Genomic DNA, 13,393 nt, shown 5'->3' with positions numbered 1-13,393 from the left:
TTTTTTGAGATGGAGTCTCGCTCTGGCGCCAGGCAGGAGTGCAGTGGTGCGATCTCGGCTCACTGCAAGCTCTGCCTCCCGGGTTCACGCCATTCTCCTGCCTCAGCCTCCTGAGAAATGTTCATTTTCTATAACTACCAACTCCCTTCTAGTAATGGAAACTTGTTTTCTAAGCTGGTTCAGTTAGTGAGCAGGAAAGCTCAGTTGTTTGAAAAAACACTAGGAAGTAAAGGTATTTCAGTGTGAAGGATGAGCTAAAATTCTTCTAGGGAATTTGCTTGAAAATAAATTTTATGCCCTTTCAGAGGTAGTGTCCTAAATGAGTTGATTGGAAACCTGGCCTTGTGATCCTTTTCTCCACTGAAGCAAAAGAAGATTGTATAAAAAAAGAAATGGCTACAGGATCCAGGATTTTGCCTTTCTTTGTTTCCTGGAAGACTTCAATATATCTGCTAATTAGAGGTTGCAGTGAGCAGATATTGCACCACTGCACTCCAGCCTGGGCAACAGAATGAGACCCTGTCTCAGAAAAAAAAAGACGTCCACTAATTAATGCAAAGTTAGTAATTAACTGGCTCCCTTTCCTAGAACATGGTCCAGGTACTCTGTTCACTTAAAGACCATCAGAGTTACCAAAACTGTTAGCTGGAACGATACAGTCATGGTTAAAATCTTTTGGTTACATTTATACTGTTTCTAGGGAACCTGGCATAGTGCTGCACTACTTGTACTATGAGTGATTTCACCCAGTCCTTTGATATTGTTGGCAGAAAGAAAAATTGATTTGGGTTTGAAGTGTGAAGGTCCCAAGCATCTGGCTGTTCTTAATCAAATGTGTAAATTTCCAGTTGGAAGTTAGTCATATTTCAGTTACTTCCTTTTCAAACAGATAAAAAAAAATGAAATGCATATTTCTCCAGAGAGTTCTGAATGCACTTTTTAAGCTGCGTATTCATTTCCTCCCCCAGTAGCATAGACATCAACAACTCAATGAGTGTCTTTTTTCTAAAGGACATTTTGAGTTAAGTTTTACAGATATAAACTGGCTGATTGGAGAAAGCCCTGGAAGACTTTTGTTTTCCCCCTTCCAACTTACAAATGTTAGAGCAAGCAAAACTATAAGGTTTGCAGCAATAAGTGAGTTAAAGGAAAAAGGGGATGATAGCGAATAAGTCTTAGTACTTTATTGTTAATGGGATTTTTTTCTTTATCCGTGTGTATTCTTTGGCCTAAAATAATATCTTGGTGTAAATTTGTATAAAAAGGGGCAAAATGATACATATTTTCAGCTGATAGGTAAAAAAGTCTAGTTGTTGCTTTGGTTAGGTAAAACGGAAGGTCAGGGAGAATAATTTTTGCAAACACCACTATCCATTTTGGATTAAACAGATATTAATCCTATCATCTTGGAGTTTACAGTTGGGAGAGATCAATGTTAATAAAATTGCCACACAAACAAATTACACAGCAGTATGTAAAATTATACCAGTAAAAAGTGCAATACATGAAAGGTCCATGATGCTATAGGACATATAGTATGTGGATATGACCTAAACGAAGGGTTAAGGGTTCCCTGAAGGCATGATTATTGGATAGGATTTGAAGGAAGAATAAGAATCAAACTAGTGAAAGGAAAATTAGAGAGGGAGGAGAGTGTTCCAGGCAGAAGAAATAGCACTTAGAAATATCCATGGCATGAGGGATCCTATCTCATTCTAGGGACTGAAAGAGGATCAATGAGGCTGAAACTCAGAAGAAGGGAGGAAGACTGATGCTAAAAGACCATGTGACCCAGTGACATTGTAAAAGATCTGCTACATTGCTGAGATTAATCAGTAAAGTACTTGTGTCCTTGAGGGAGAAATGAAGACAGAAGAATTGGAAGACTGATGAGTATTAATTTGAATAGGAGAAAGGTAGTGAGCTGATCATATAGACAGACAGTGATCATGACTGTAGGTTAACTCTTCAATCACTATAGTGCATTGAGTTGTTACAACAAAGGACTCCTCTCAAAGGCTTTTCTCCTTACCCTTATTTTCTCTTTACAAACTGGTCTCCCTCTCACCTACTCTCTCTTTATATCTTCTGCATTTGATCACTTTGCTCTTCCCACCTAGAAAGATATCCCCTTCCATTTTTGGTTTATTTAATACTGAATCATCCATCAAAATGTAGCACAAATCCCACTTCTTCTAGGAAACCCTCCTGGCCCTATCCATGGGACTTCATCTCCATCCTCTGATCTATTACAGAGCTCAATCTCCATATACCGCCTTGATATTTTTTTTTTCAAAATTTACCTTTGGTATCCCACTTTTTTCATATGTCTTTGTGTCCTTACCTAGACTCCGGTGTACCGCAGGGCAGAGACTGTATCTTTTGCTTGTGGACTGACAAATGCACCAAGTAGCGGTCTAGGATGAGAGTTGGTAAAAGACCATTTATAAAGATACAGACAATGTCAGCAACTGACAGAAATAGGCATATTTGAGATAAGCAGAGAGGGGAATAAAAAGAACAGAGATTGGGGGTGGGATGGAGGAGAGGAAGCAACAGAGAAAGTGCTTTTTTAGAGCCAGTCACACGTAATAAGGCTAGTGTCAGCTTCACACTAACTTGTTTACTGGCCTCCACTGATAGTGAGAAGAGCCACAATAGAGCTGAAGAAATAGGGAGAATAAACAAGCTTGAAACATGCCCTACTTGGGAGGCAGCTTAATTACACAAACCGAAGTTTTGAAGCAAATAGAGGATCCCCCAAGACTCCAGGGGCTCTGCTCTGCCAAGAGAAAGAAAGCACCTTATCCCTGGACAGAGAATTTCATTCCAGAGGAGGGGGAGGGGCTGCTGTGGTGGTGTTTGCAGTGGGTGGAGATAGAGTAGAGAAAGCTTGCAGGGGTGGGCTGGCAGAGGGGAAGGGCCAACAATGAATTTACAGATGGATGAGTAGGTTTCTGCCACAGAATCAGATGAAGGAGAGAGAGGGAAAGACAAATATAGGGCGGGGGGCGGGGGGAGGGAAAGAAATGTGAGTGACCAAGGCAGTAAACCTGTAGAAAATTAGAAAAGAAAAACTTGCCATGGGGGAGGTGGGAGGAGGTATACAATTGCAGATAACTCTCTATTATAAATAGATTGCATCTGTGCTATTTATTTTGTATTTTAGCAAACCTCTGAAATTTTCATGGTAATTAGACTTACTGTGAGGCAGTTATTTAAAAAGTATAGACCCTCCTTTTGCCACAGAACACTCCCTAGTCCTTGGAAGATGGATGTCAGAGCTCTGGGACCCTAGTACATCTCTATCTGGGGGCACTTACCTGGCTTAAGTGAGTATAGTATTAAATTTTACTTCATAGTTTTGTGATGGTGTGAGATTGAATTTTTCACAGTGTGATAGGAATATATTTACGGTACCTTTCATTTTTGCCTTTTCCTTGCCCCTACTTATTATTATCAATATTGTTGTTGTAATTATTTTAAACAGTAGGAGTGAATATGGTATGCGTAACTGAAACACTCCTCCTTGTCTGAAATTTTGTCTCCTCCTCTGCAGTCCTGCAGCAACGACAGGCACACAGGCTTTCTCTGTGGATTAATTGGTCAGGAAAGACACTTTTTATATTGTCAAGTGGCACTTAAGCCATTAATTCTTGACTGTGAAACTGCTTTTCCTGGGCAATGCTCTTTAAGGAAAAACTTATTCAGTCCAGTGACTGGTGACTAAGGGAACGATGGAGCACAGGGGATTGGGCGGGATCTAGACTCCTAATAATGCCTTCTTAGCCAATGAAAAGCATTTCCTATTGAGACCCCCAAGAGTTCCCCTGGCCCTCGGCTCCAGCTCGGACTTCAGGCCTTTTTGTGTCCTGTTTGCTAAAGGCATGCGGGCTACAGCATTCAAGAGAGGGAGTCGTTAACAAAGGGGAAAGAGATAAATGTAAATAAGCTCACATTTTCAGAATGAGCGGTTTGCAGTAAGAAGCTGCGGCAGCCCAGAGTCTGCTACTTTAGGCTGGGCTAACCTTTCCCTGTTAAAAAAAAAAAAAAAATGGATAAAAATATGCACTTCCAAAGGGCGAGGTGCCCATTTACATGTTTATTAGTTAATTATCTACAGGCATCAGCACATTCTCTCATCTAGCACACTCTTTCTTGGGGTAAGTTTCTCTTTGAGAAAGATTTGATTTTGGCGTTTGGGGGTGGGGGATAGCATAGCAAACTACAGTGGAAACACTGATGCTTTGAGAGTGTAAGGAAAGAAGTTAGACTTCAACTCTGAAGTACTGAACAAGGATCTTCGTGTTGAATGGTAAAAAACGAGAATTTCCATTGTTTTGGCAATAATATTGTTTCCGTGGAAGAGATACAGGATTTTCAGGCTGCTGTTTCATGTAAACACAGTTGTTCTAAAGAGCTAATTTAAAATCACAGTGTAGAACAATTTAGAAAGTATGTTGGCTAGCTTTGTATTTCTTTGGTTTACAATTTATTGTGAGCTAACGTGGCTTGTATTATGATGAGGTTTCTTCTAGTAAAACTATACATGACATACCTTTGGTGCTTAATTGATTTATGGAGAATGTGACATTTGCTATATTGAATAATTCATGAACTTACCCATAAAGGAAGAATCACGTTTGAATGAAAAACTCTGTCATAAACTTCATTTGCTATTATATGTGAAATTAATTGCTGTTTGCCATACAAATGCATCAATATGTCATCTTTAAACTCTCTTCTTGTAAATTTTAAATATTTTCAGTAAAAGGTCTTACTGAGTTGATAAATACTGTATTTCAGTTACTTTTTAAAATGAAATTCAGCAATGTAATTTATCATTATTTCAGTGTGGAAAAGACCAGACAAATTCAAAGGTTAGAACATTTCAGAGCTTGGTGGGGTTATTCAGTTTGCTACCTTACAAAATTATACATCTTTATTTATCTTGACCAACATGAAGACAATAATAATAACCTGAGACCCAGATTATCCAATGGCTTTGCAACACATTTATTTTTCAGAACAAAATTCCAAACATCGTATCCCATCAACATAGATTATAAAACCCTTTGCCTTGTCACAGATGAAAAGTTGCATTCTTGCCAAGAAGGATGAGTTCACCTGATAAACTTGATGGCATCTACATTCTAAAGCATCTCCTGCCAATCAGAGATGGGAATGAAAGCCTTATTGGAACAATCAGGCCAGTCTTTCAGAATGTGCTCTGCAAGTTAAAGGGAAAACCAGGAAGATGCCTCACAGAAACATTCAGGCCAACCTTAGCTAAAGCTTGATCTATTCAATTGCCTTTGTGGGAAAATGCAGTGAGAATTGTTGCCCTTGCTGTGGTTTGTTCAGCGCCTAATTGTGTAGTTACCTTTTGTCTGTGTATGTGGTCATGATATATAGTCTGCCCTTTGCCTTCTTGATGAGGGAAGAACAAAACCTGTAATGTGTTTGCGAATATTAGTACTGAAAATTGGGAGCCTGATAAAAGGTTACCTACCACTGGGAATCCACCTTTACTTTAAGTGGATAAATAATCAGTTATGAGAACAATGCAAAGGGTAAATGATCTAATGATTCTACATGGTTATGTCCTGAAGTATGCTGATAACCTCATATTCTGAGGGGTGAAGTGACCAGGAAACAGGTGGGAAGGGTTGAGGGGTTGAGACCTAACAATTAGAGTTGATATGCCTGCCGAAATGAGCACAAGGACAGAGGATGAGGAAAATAAGGCAATTTGGAAGACTTTAGGATATTAGTGGCATCTTTCTCTGTGATTCTTAGCTTCCGGTATTAATTAATACTATTTATTTCTAATATTCAAATAAATCTAGTAATCATTTCATTAAGTCTAACAAAAATTAATGACCCTCCTTGCTTGTAGACTTTGAGGAAATAAAAAATGTTTTACAGTGGCCAATGTAAGCAGGTGAAAATAAATGATGGAAAAGAACAGCCAATAAGGCCACCAGCATGGCACTCGTTGAAAGTTGCTTTTCTGACAGTCAAAACCGAAGATTAAAGGAGAAGAGAAACTGAGACTCAGAAATGGACTGTGACTTGCTCTCACAGTGCTCGTGATAGGGCTGGATGTGTCTACATTTAATTAATATCAGTTATAAAAACTTCTGGGTATTTGAACTTCCTAATTTGATTGGATTTTGAATAAAAAGTTTTCTGTATAATCTTTATCAACTGTGAAAGGCATAAAATAATGTTAATGCTTCTATCTTCCTTTACAATAAACCAATAAAATAATATTCATTTCATTCCAGGAATACAGATTTCTGGTGGAGTGTGAAAACCAACTCTCCTTAATATTAAGGTGATCTCAATATATCCTAAATTATCTAATCATTTTATTTATTTTGGTTTTTTAGATTGTAGAAAAATCATTTCAGGAAAGTCATAATACTATTTAGCAGTTTGCTTTGTTTTAGTCTACCTCTGGTTAGAAAAGGATGAGATGTAACAATAGTGTAAGTTTGGAGCTAGGGGATGATTCTACTTACAGGTGGAAGCACTGTAATGGGTAAATTCTAAATGCAGTTGCTACTTGTAAGAATTCCATTGCAGAGTATTTCTGGATCTATACAAATATTTTGTGCAGAGTTTGAATTGGAGATGTTACAGACATGCTATATTGGGTAGGCCTGGGACATCCTGGTAAAGGTGCAGTGATTGTCAGTCAGTGTGCTAATACTCAGTAATCGAAGCCTTGATCATATCACTGTAGTTCAGTGGAGAGAGAAATTGTATGGGGTATAGGTAAAAACAAGACAGTGGAGTCTCCACCTGTTGTTCCAGTCATCTTTCCTCTTCCCTTATGAAGGACCTGCCCAATGGTAACAGTTGTTGCCAAGGAAGGAAGAAGAAGAAAAAAAAAAAAAAAAACCAACGTTAGTTCACGCCAAAACAAAAGTCTCCTTTGTTTTGGTGATTTTAATGTAACACATTATCTTATGGAAGTGGAGGGAAGTATTTTTATGTCTTTTGTCACTCATTATCTTTATGATTATAGGTTACCACATATGGATTTTATGCATTAGAGTTTAGTCAGTACTACTAATAAAATATAGCACAGCAGTGACAGGTTGGAAAATACATTGTTATCTGCAATTCTGTAATAATGAAATCCAATGCATGTAAATACCATTTTAAAATTTATTGGGTCTCATTTACTCTGGTTTATATCATATAATGCTTTTTCTATCTTATGATCTTTTATAAGATCATTTTATGAAAATATACATTTTATTGAAAAGCTATCAGCTCTCTTTATGGCACACTATTATTACTATTTCTATTTCACAGCACCCATTGGAGGACATCTCTAACTACAGTGCCTCCAGGAAGCTCATTGGTTATTCCAGTCTTAGATAAAATTGGTAACAGGATTTGGTTCGAACTAATGTGGTGAGTCCTACCCTCCTGATAATAACTTTCTCTATAAATTCCTAATTTAATTCTTCTACCTTTGTTGTAACAAATAGTTCCAACTTATTAAAGATTGTATCATCCGAAGATCCAGAATGGATGGAGGAATTGTAATTTGTTGTAATCCAGGCAATTTTGGTGTAGATGAATATTGATTCTTTAGCTCAAACCCTCTCTGCCACTGGGATTTACCTTTAGATATGGGAGACTCTTTTTATTGCTATTACCAGGTTCAGTGTCCAAGTATATCACATGAATTGTTGTCCAAATTGATAACTGATTTGCCTGTTCAAATATATGAAATAATGTCAAAATCCTGGCCGGCATATATGACCCTTACAGAAATTGGAAATGAGTTATTTTGGGAACACCAAAAATTGTCCCAAAAGATCTGAGGCTTCTGCTGGGATGAGATATTGAGTCTCAAGGCTCAAGACAATTTTATAATATTAGGTTGAGCAATTTACCTGTAGTTGTCTTACTCTGTAACTAAGTACTATGGAAAATTCTACTTTAGTAGGGCTGATGCAATCTTTGGCCCCATCATGTTGAGCACCAGACTACATTATTTCCCAAAGATTGGACTGTGTTATCAAGTGAAGTGTTAATGAGAGACTGAAGTATTTTTTTTCTTTTTTGATGAAAAGAAAAAAATATCAAGTTAATCACTGAGAATAGGATTTTATCAAATTGAGGCCCATATCAGTTTCCTGTTTTCCTCAAATAAAATGGAGGGACAAAGCAGCCTTAATAATCTTAGTGAAAACCAGATTAGATGTAGATAAGTCACTTTTAAAAGGATATTTCTTGCATCAAAAATAAAGGAGGTTGATATAGATCAATTTTCTAACTCCATTCTTGAGTGAAACATTTATCTATGGTTCCCTCCATATGGAATGCCATAAAGCTAGGTTTTGTTTTAAAAACTATTACGAAGCATCAACCAATGCATGGGAACACTGATACAAAACCTGCATGATTGTGAACTATGCCTGTGACTTGACTGAGAAAATTTCCTTAAGGAGTCTTATCTGTTAAAAACCACTGATTTGAGAAGCAACAGTCTGAACATATTCCCTATTGCTCCAGCAGGATTGTTTTGAGCTGTATTTTCACAACATTTGTGTATTTTTAAATCTGCTTCACAGCTAAGTATCTATAGATAAGAATACAATAGATTTCATCTTCCTCTGAAAACTATTGTGTCAACTTTTATAAACTTTGACCAGAGTAGAACAAGGAAATGCTCTGGGGATCAGAAGCACTCTGACCTGGCCTGCTCTTATTAAAAGTGGAGCAAAGCAAAAATAATTTTAGTATACTCTGCCTTCAAGGCCTGGTCTTCCTGAGATCTGGACTGTCCTCTGTAGGGATGAAAAGCAAGTCAGCTTTTCTAGGGTACTAGGAATATTTATGCCAGAAATTGGAGCTTTGTTTTCAATGTATCATCTGAAAGTTTAGCATTTCATGAAGTAAAGTGATTTGGTTATTCATCCTTATAGGGCCAAAAGGCTAACTTTACTTCTTACAGGAGCCTTAAGGACCTCAAACATGGTTTACCTGTATTTTACTATCATTAGAATTTTTTTTTTTTTTAAAGAGGAAACAATTGTGGCCACCCTGAGTTAGCTCCGTGTGTAGATCGAAGTTAAAGTTGAGGGTCAGATTTCTTTCTGGTCAACCTCTAAGGTACCTGCTTCCTGTCCATTGTCAATAAAAATGCAGCTATCCAACACTCTCTGACACCCTTAGGTGATTAATTGTCAGAATAATTGGCAGCAGAGGTTTGCAGAAGACAGTAGTTTAATGCTTCTTGCAGTGGAAAATGTAATTAACTGCATCAGCATATATTTTTCCTTCTTCATCTCATCTGAAGCTCAAGTGTTGGTCCTTTGTCTCCATTTGGTGCACAATATGTTGGCTATTTAGGAGGATCTAATAGATAGAAACACTGTTTCTTTTAGTCAAAAGAAAGGAAGCCAGTAAGAAGAGAGGCTAATATTGATTCTTCTTCAGAATCATCTCAAAAGCCAAATGCCTTTTGGTTTTTTAATCATACCTGTATGGGAGATATTACCTTGAGGGCACACTCTGGATTGTCCTGTTTGAGTAAATTATGTAGTTAAGGCTGAAACTCAAGGGGGTGCTTTCTGAGGTACACAGTATGCATGACACTAGAAGAATGTGTTCCTAATATGAACTTCAGGGTACCAAAAAAGACAGAAATATAAAGTTACAGTTGTTTCAGGAAAGGAGAAGGAAACAAACTTATATAATGTTTCTCTGTGGTTAGGTAGAGCCAAATACTGGCCAGCTCATAAAGCAATTCACAAGCCCTATTGAGTCTTCCTAGCTTTAGCTGTGAGGCTTAGAGGTAAAGTTTATAAAAGGAAGAGAGAGAGAGTATAGCCAAGTTACAGACTGAACCAGTGTCTGAGTCAGAAATAGAACTCCTTGCTTCTAATGCTGTGTTAAGTCGCAGCACCACACCCTCACTTCTAGACGGCAAAGGTGGTTGTGTATTCAAGCAACGGGAGCTATGAATAGGGCCATAGTGGCAGTTTTCCCATGCCCTCTCTTCAGGATTGAGAATGTAATGCTTTCTTGTCTGTCCTTTCTCTCCCACAAAGTTTGATTACTCAGAGCAGCAGGGCGGAAGTGCCAGGCATTTGCAGGCTGCTTGCTGTAAGTATAATGTATATGTTCCCGCGAACATAAAACTGAAGTGAGGGGATGGATATGTTAATTAGCTTGACATAATCACCTCATGTAGTATACATATATTAAAACATCGCCTTGTACTACATAAATGTAGTACAATTGGGATTTGTCAGTTAAACATAATGCAAATAAAAAATAAAATGATTAAAATCATAAAAATTCTGAATGGAAAACTGGGGAGATCTATTTGAAATATATCAACTTGAGAATCACAAAATAATATACAGCCAGTGAGCTAGAATCATGCTGCGTAAAAGGATCACTAGTGGGAAGACTGGAGGGACTCTGGGCGGAAGGGAAAAGGCTTCTATTATAAAAGCATTTTCCAAATAAAATAATTGTACTGGCAGTACTTATTGTAGAAGATAAGTTCAAGCTGATCATAGTGAATAAAGCCTGACTTTAATGTTAGAGGTTTTGCAGTCCCATAAATTCTGTTTTAACTATCAGTTTTATATTTTTGGACTCTTGATTGACCCACACCTTCCTCACATTCATTGCAATGCTATAGTATTGCACTTACTGTATTGAGTGTGAGCTTTCCTGCTCCTACAACATACTCTTGTAGTACCTTTAAATATATGATAGATGTTCAAAAAATACTTGTCAAACCAAATGGAATGTGCATGTTTTTTTCCAATCTGGATGGACAGAATATCTTATTACACAGAAATCATATATGGAAGGCAAATTTGATTATTTGTTCCATCTTGTCTCTCATAGGAGGAAAATATTTCCTACCGATCCCTAGTGTCAGAGTGGTGAACCCCTGCAGCCAGCAGGCCTCCTGAAAAAAAGTCCATGGGTGACAGAAGATTCATTGACTTTCAATTCCAAGATTCAAATTCAAGCCTCAGACCCAGGTTGGGCAATGCTACTGCCAATAATACTTGCATTGTTGATGATTCCTTCAAATATAATCTGAATGGTGCTGTCTACAGTGTTGTATTCATCTTGGGTCTGATAACCAACAGTGTCTCTCTGTTCGTCTTCTGTTTCCGCATGAAAATGAGAAGTGAGACTGCTATTTTTATCACCAATCTAGCCCTCTCTGATTTGCTTTTTGTCTGTACCCTACCTTTTAAAATATTTTACAACTTCAACCGCCACTGGCCTTTTGGTGACACCCTCTGCAAGATCTCTGGAACTGCATTCCTTACCAACATCTATGGCAGCATGCTCTTTCTCACCTGTATTAGTGTGGATCGTTTCCTGGCCATTGTCTATCCCTTCCGATCTCGTACTATTAGGACTAGGAGGAATTCTGCCATTGTGTGTGCTGGTGTCTGGATCCTAGTCCTCAGTGGCGGTATTTCAGCCTCTTTGTTTTCCACCACTAATGTCAACAATGCAACCACCACCTGCTTTGAAGGCTTCTCCAAACGTGTCTGGAAGACTTATTTATCCAAGATCACAATATTTATTGAAGTTGTTGGGTTTATCATTCCTCTGATATTGAATGTCTCTTGTTCTTCTGTGGTGTTGAGAACTCTTCGCAAGCCTGCTACTCTGTCTCAAATTGGTACCAATAAGAAAAAAGTTCTGAAAATGATCACAGTACATATGGCAGTCTTCGTGGTATGCTTTGTACCCTACAACTCTGTCCTCTTCCTGTATGCGCTGGTGCGCTCCCAAGCTATTACTAATTGCTTTTTGGAAAGGTTTGCAAAAATCATGTACCCAATCACCTTGTGCCTTGCAACTCTGAACTGTTGTTTTGACCCTTTCATCTATTACTTCACCCTTGAGTCCTTTCAGAAGTCCTTCTACATCAATACCCACATCAGAATGGAGTCCCTGTTTAAGACTGAAACACCTTTGACCACAAAGCCTTCCCTACCAGCTATTCAAGAGGAAGTGAGTGATCAAACAACAAATAATGGTGGTGAATTAATGCTAGAATCCACCTTTTAGGTATGAGAACTGTGTTCAGGTCCAGATATGGTTTCTCCTATAATTTTTCCTATGCTATAAACTAAAGATTTGAAGCTAATGATACTGAGAACAATGCACCAAATCCAGTCAGATACATTTGTTTGAAGTTATACTGTGCAGTTTTTATTGCTGTTTTGTTCAGTAATTATAGGTCAGGTCTAATTACAACAACCAAGATGGATTGCCAAACTCTCCTGCTTGGTTGGAATTTCATTGTATCACACTATCCAGGTGGCTAGTGGCATTTGATAATATAGAGATGACTTTGAAACTTTCAAAAAGGTATTTCCTTTCCAGTGATATTTGGTAATTAGGTTAGACCTATAAATATAGAACAAATTCAGGGATTTTTTAAAAATGTGTTACTACTGATATATGCTAGTTTGTTTCTCTTTTGAATTGTCATTGAGTTTATTTTAGCACAAGAATATTTTAGCCTAACATTATTAATAAGAAATGTGTCAAATTTTTATCACCTGTAAAATATGTTATGTGCATTTTGAAAACAGAGAATAAATTGTGTTGGCATGTATGTGGGTGGGAAGAAAGAGAAAATTAACGAGATTTACACAATTATAATCACCAGCAGTGTGAGTTTTAAAAAGTTCGTGGTTTTTACATCACATTAAAAATTTCATGTCAAACTTCAAAGCCAGAAAGCTGCTAAATATGTGTCTGGCAGGTAAAAGCTGGAAAATTACTTAAAACAATAAAATGTCAATAAAAAATTGGAGCAACATCAACTTTTTTTCTTAAAAAGTCATGTTATCTTCATTTTGGGAAACTAGGTTCCATAAAATCTTATCCTCCCTATTATACTTTGGAGCACAGCACAGCCAGAAAGGGGCTGCATTTGTGCCCAGGTCAGGAGCAAATTGAAAAAAATAAAGTAATACAAATAATCGAACTATAAAGCAAAAACATTTATTAAAACCTGAATCAATCATTTTGGAGGGAGGAGTAGAGATATATAACCTGAAAATACTTATTCTTTCTTATTGAATTTTGGAGTATAATATAGCCAGGAACTGCTGAATTTGTGCCCCTAGATTGGAAGCAATTGAAAAAAAAAAAAAAAAAAAAAAAAGCACATAAACTAAACCAAACCAGAACAAAAAAACTACAGAACCCCAAGAAAAACAAAAATTAAAAAAAAACACAAAAATAATTTGTAACACTTCCATTACCATTTGTTGAGGTTCTGTAATTTAAAAATACTATGTCATTTGCATAAAATTTTGAAGCACAATGCAGCTACAAAGTGGCTAAATTCATCTCATGGTTA

General features: G+C 37.3%; 1 protein-coding gene across 1 annotated transcript; it reads left to right on the top strand.

Annotated features, from left to right (window-relative positions):
• The first annotated feature begins 3,850 nt into the window (after nucleotides 1-3,850).
• LPAR4 (lysophosphatidic acid receptor 4) lies at nucleotides 3,851-13,168 on the top strand. Its single transcript, XM_033201011.1, has 5 exons — nucleotides 3,851-4,163; nucleotides 6,291-6,340; nucleotides 6,848-6,914; nucleotides 7,330-7,431; nucleotides 10,897-13,168. Exon 5 carries the CDS (start codon nucleotides 10,975-10,977, stop codon nucleotides 12,085-12,087), a length of 1,113 nt encoding a protein of 370 aa, XP_033056902.1. The 5' UTR covers nucleotides 3,851-4,163; nucleotides 6,291-6,340; nucleotides 6,848-6,914; nucleotides 7,330-7,431; nucleotides 10,897-10,974; the 3' UTR covers nucleotides 12,088-13,168.
• Nucleotides 13,169-13,393: the final 225 nt, after the last annotated feature.

This window comes from Trachypithecus francoisi, unplaced genomic scaffold (genome assembly GCF_009764315.1).
Source record: "Trachypithecus francoisi isolate TF-2019V2 unplaced genomic scaffold, Tfra_2.0 Lachesis_group6, whole genome shotgun sequence".
Taxonomy (NCBI): Eukaryota; Metazoa; Chordata; class Mammalia; order Primates; family Cercopithecidae; genus Trachypithecus; species Trachypithecus francoisi.
Note: the sequence above shows the minus strand (reverse complement) of the source record. Positions and strands in the feature narration are given on the sequence as shown.

What these genes read in the sequence shown, in the direction of transcription:
- LPAR4 (XM_033201011.1), top strand. Translation starts at nt 10,975, where the DNA reads ATGGGTGACAGAAGATTCATTGACTTTCAATTCCAAGATTCAAATTCA.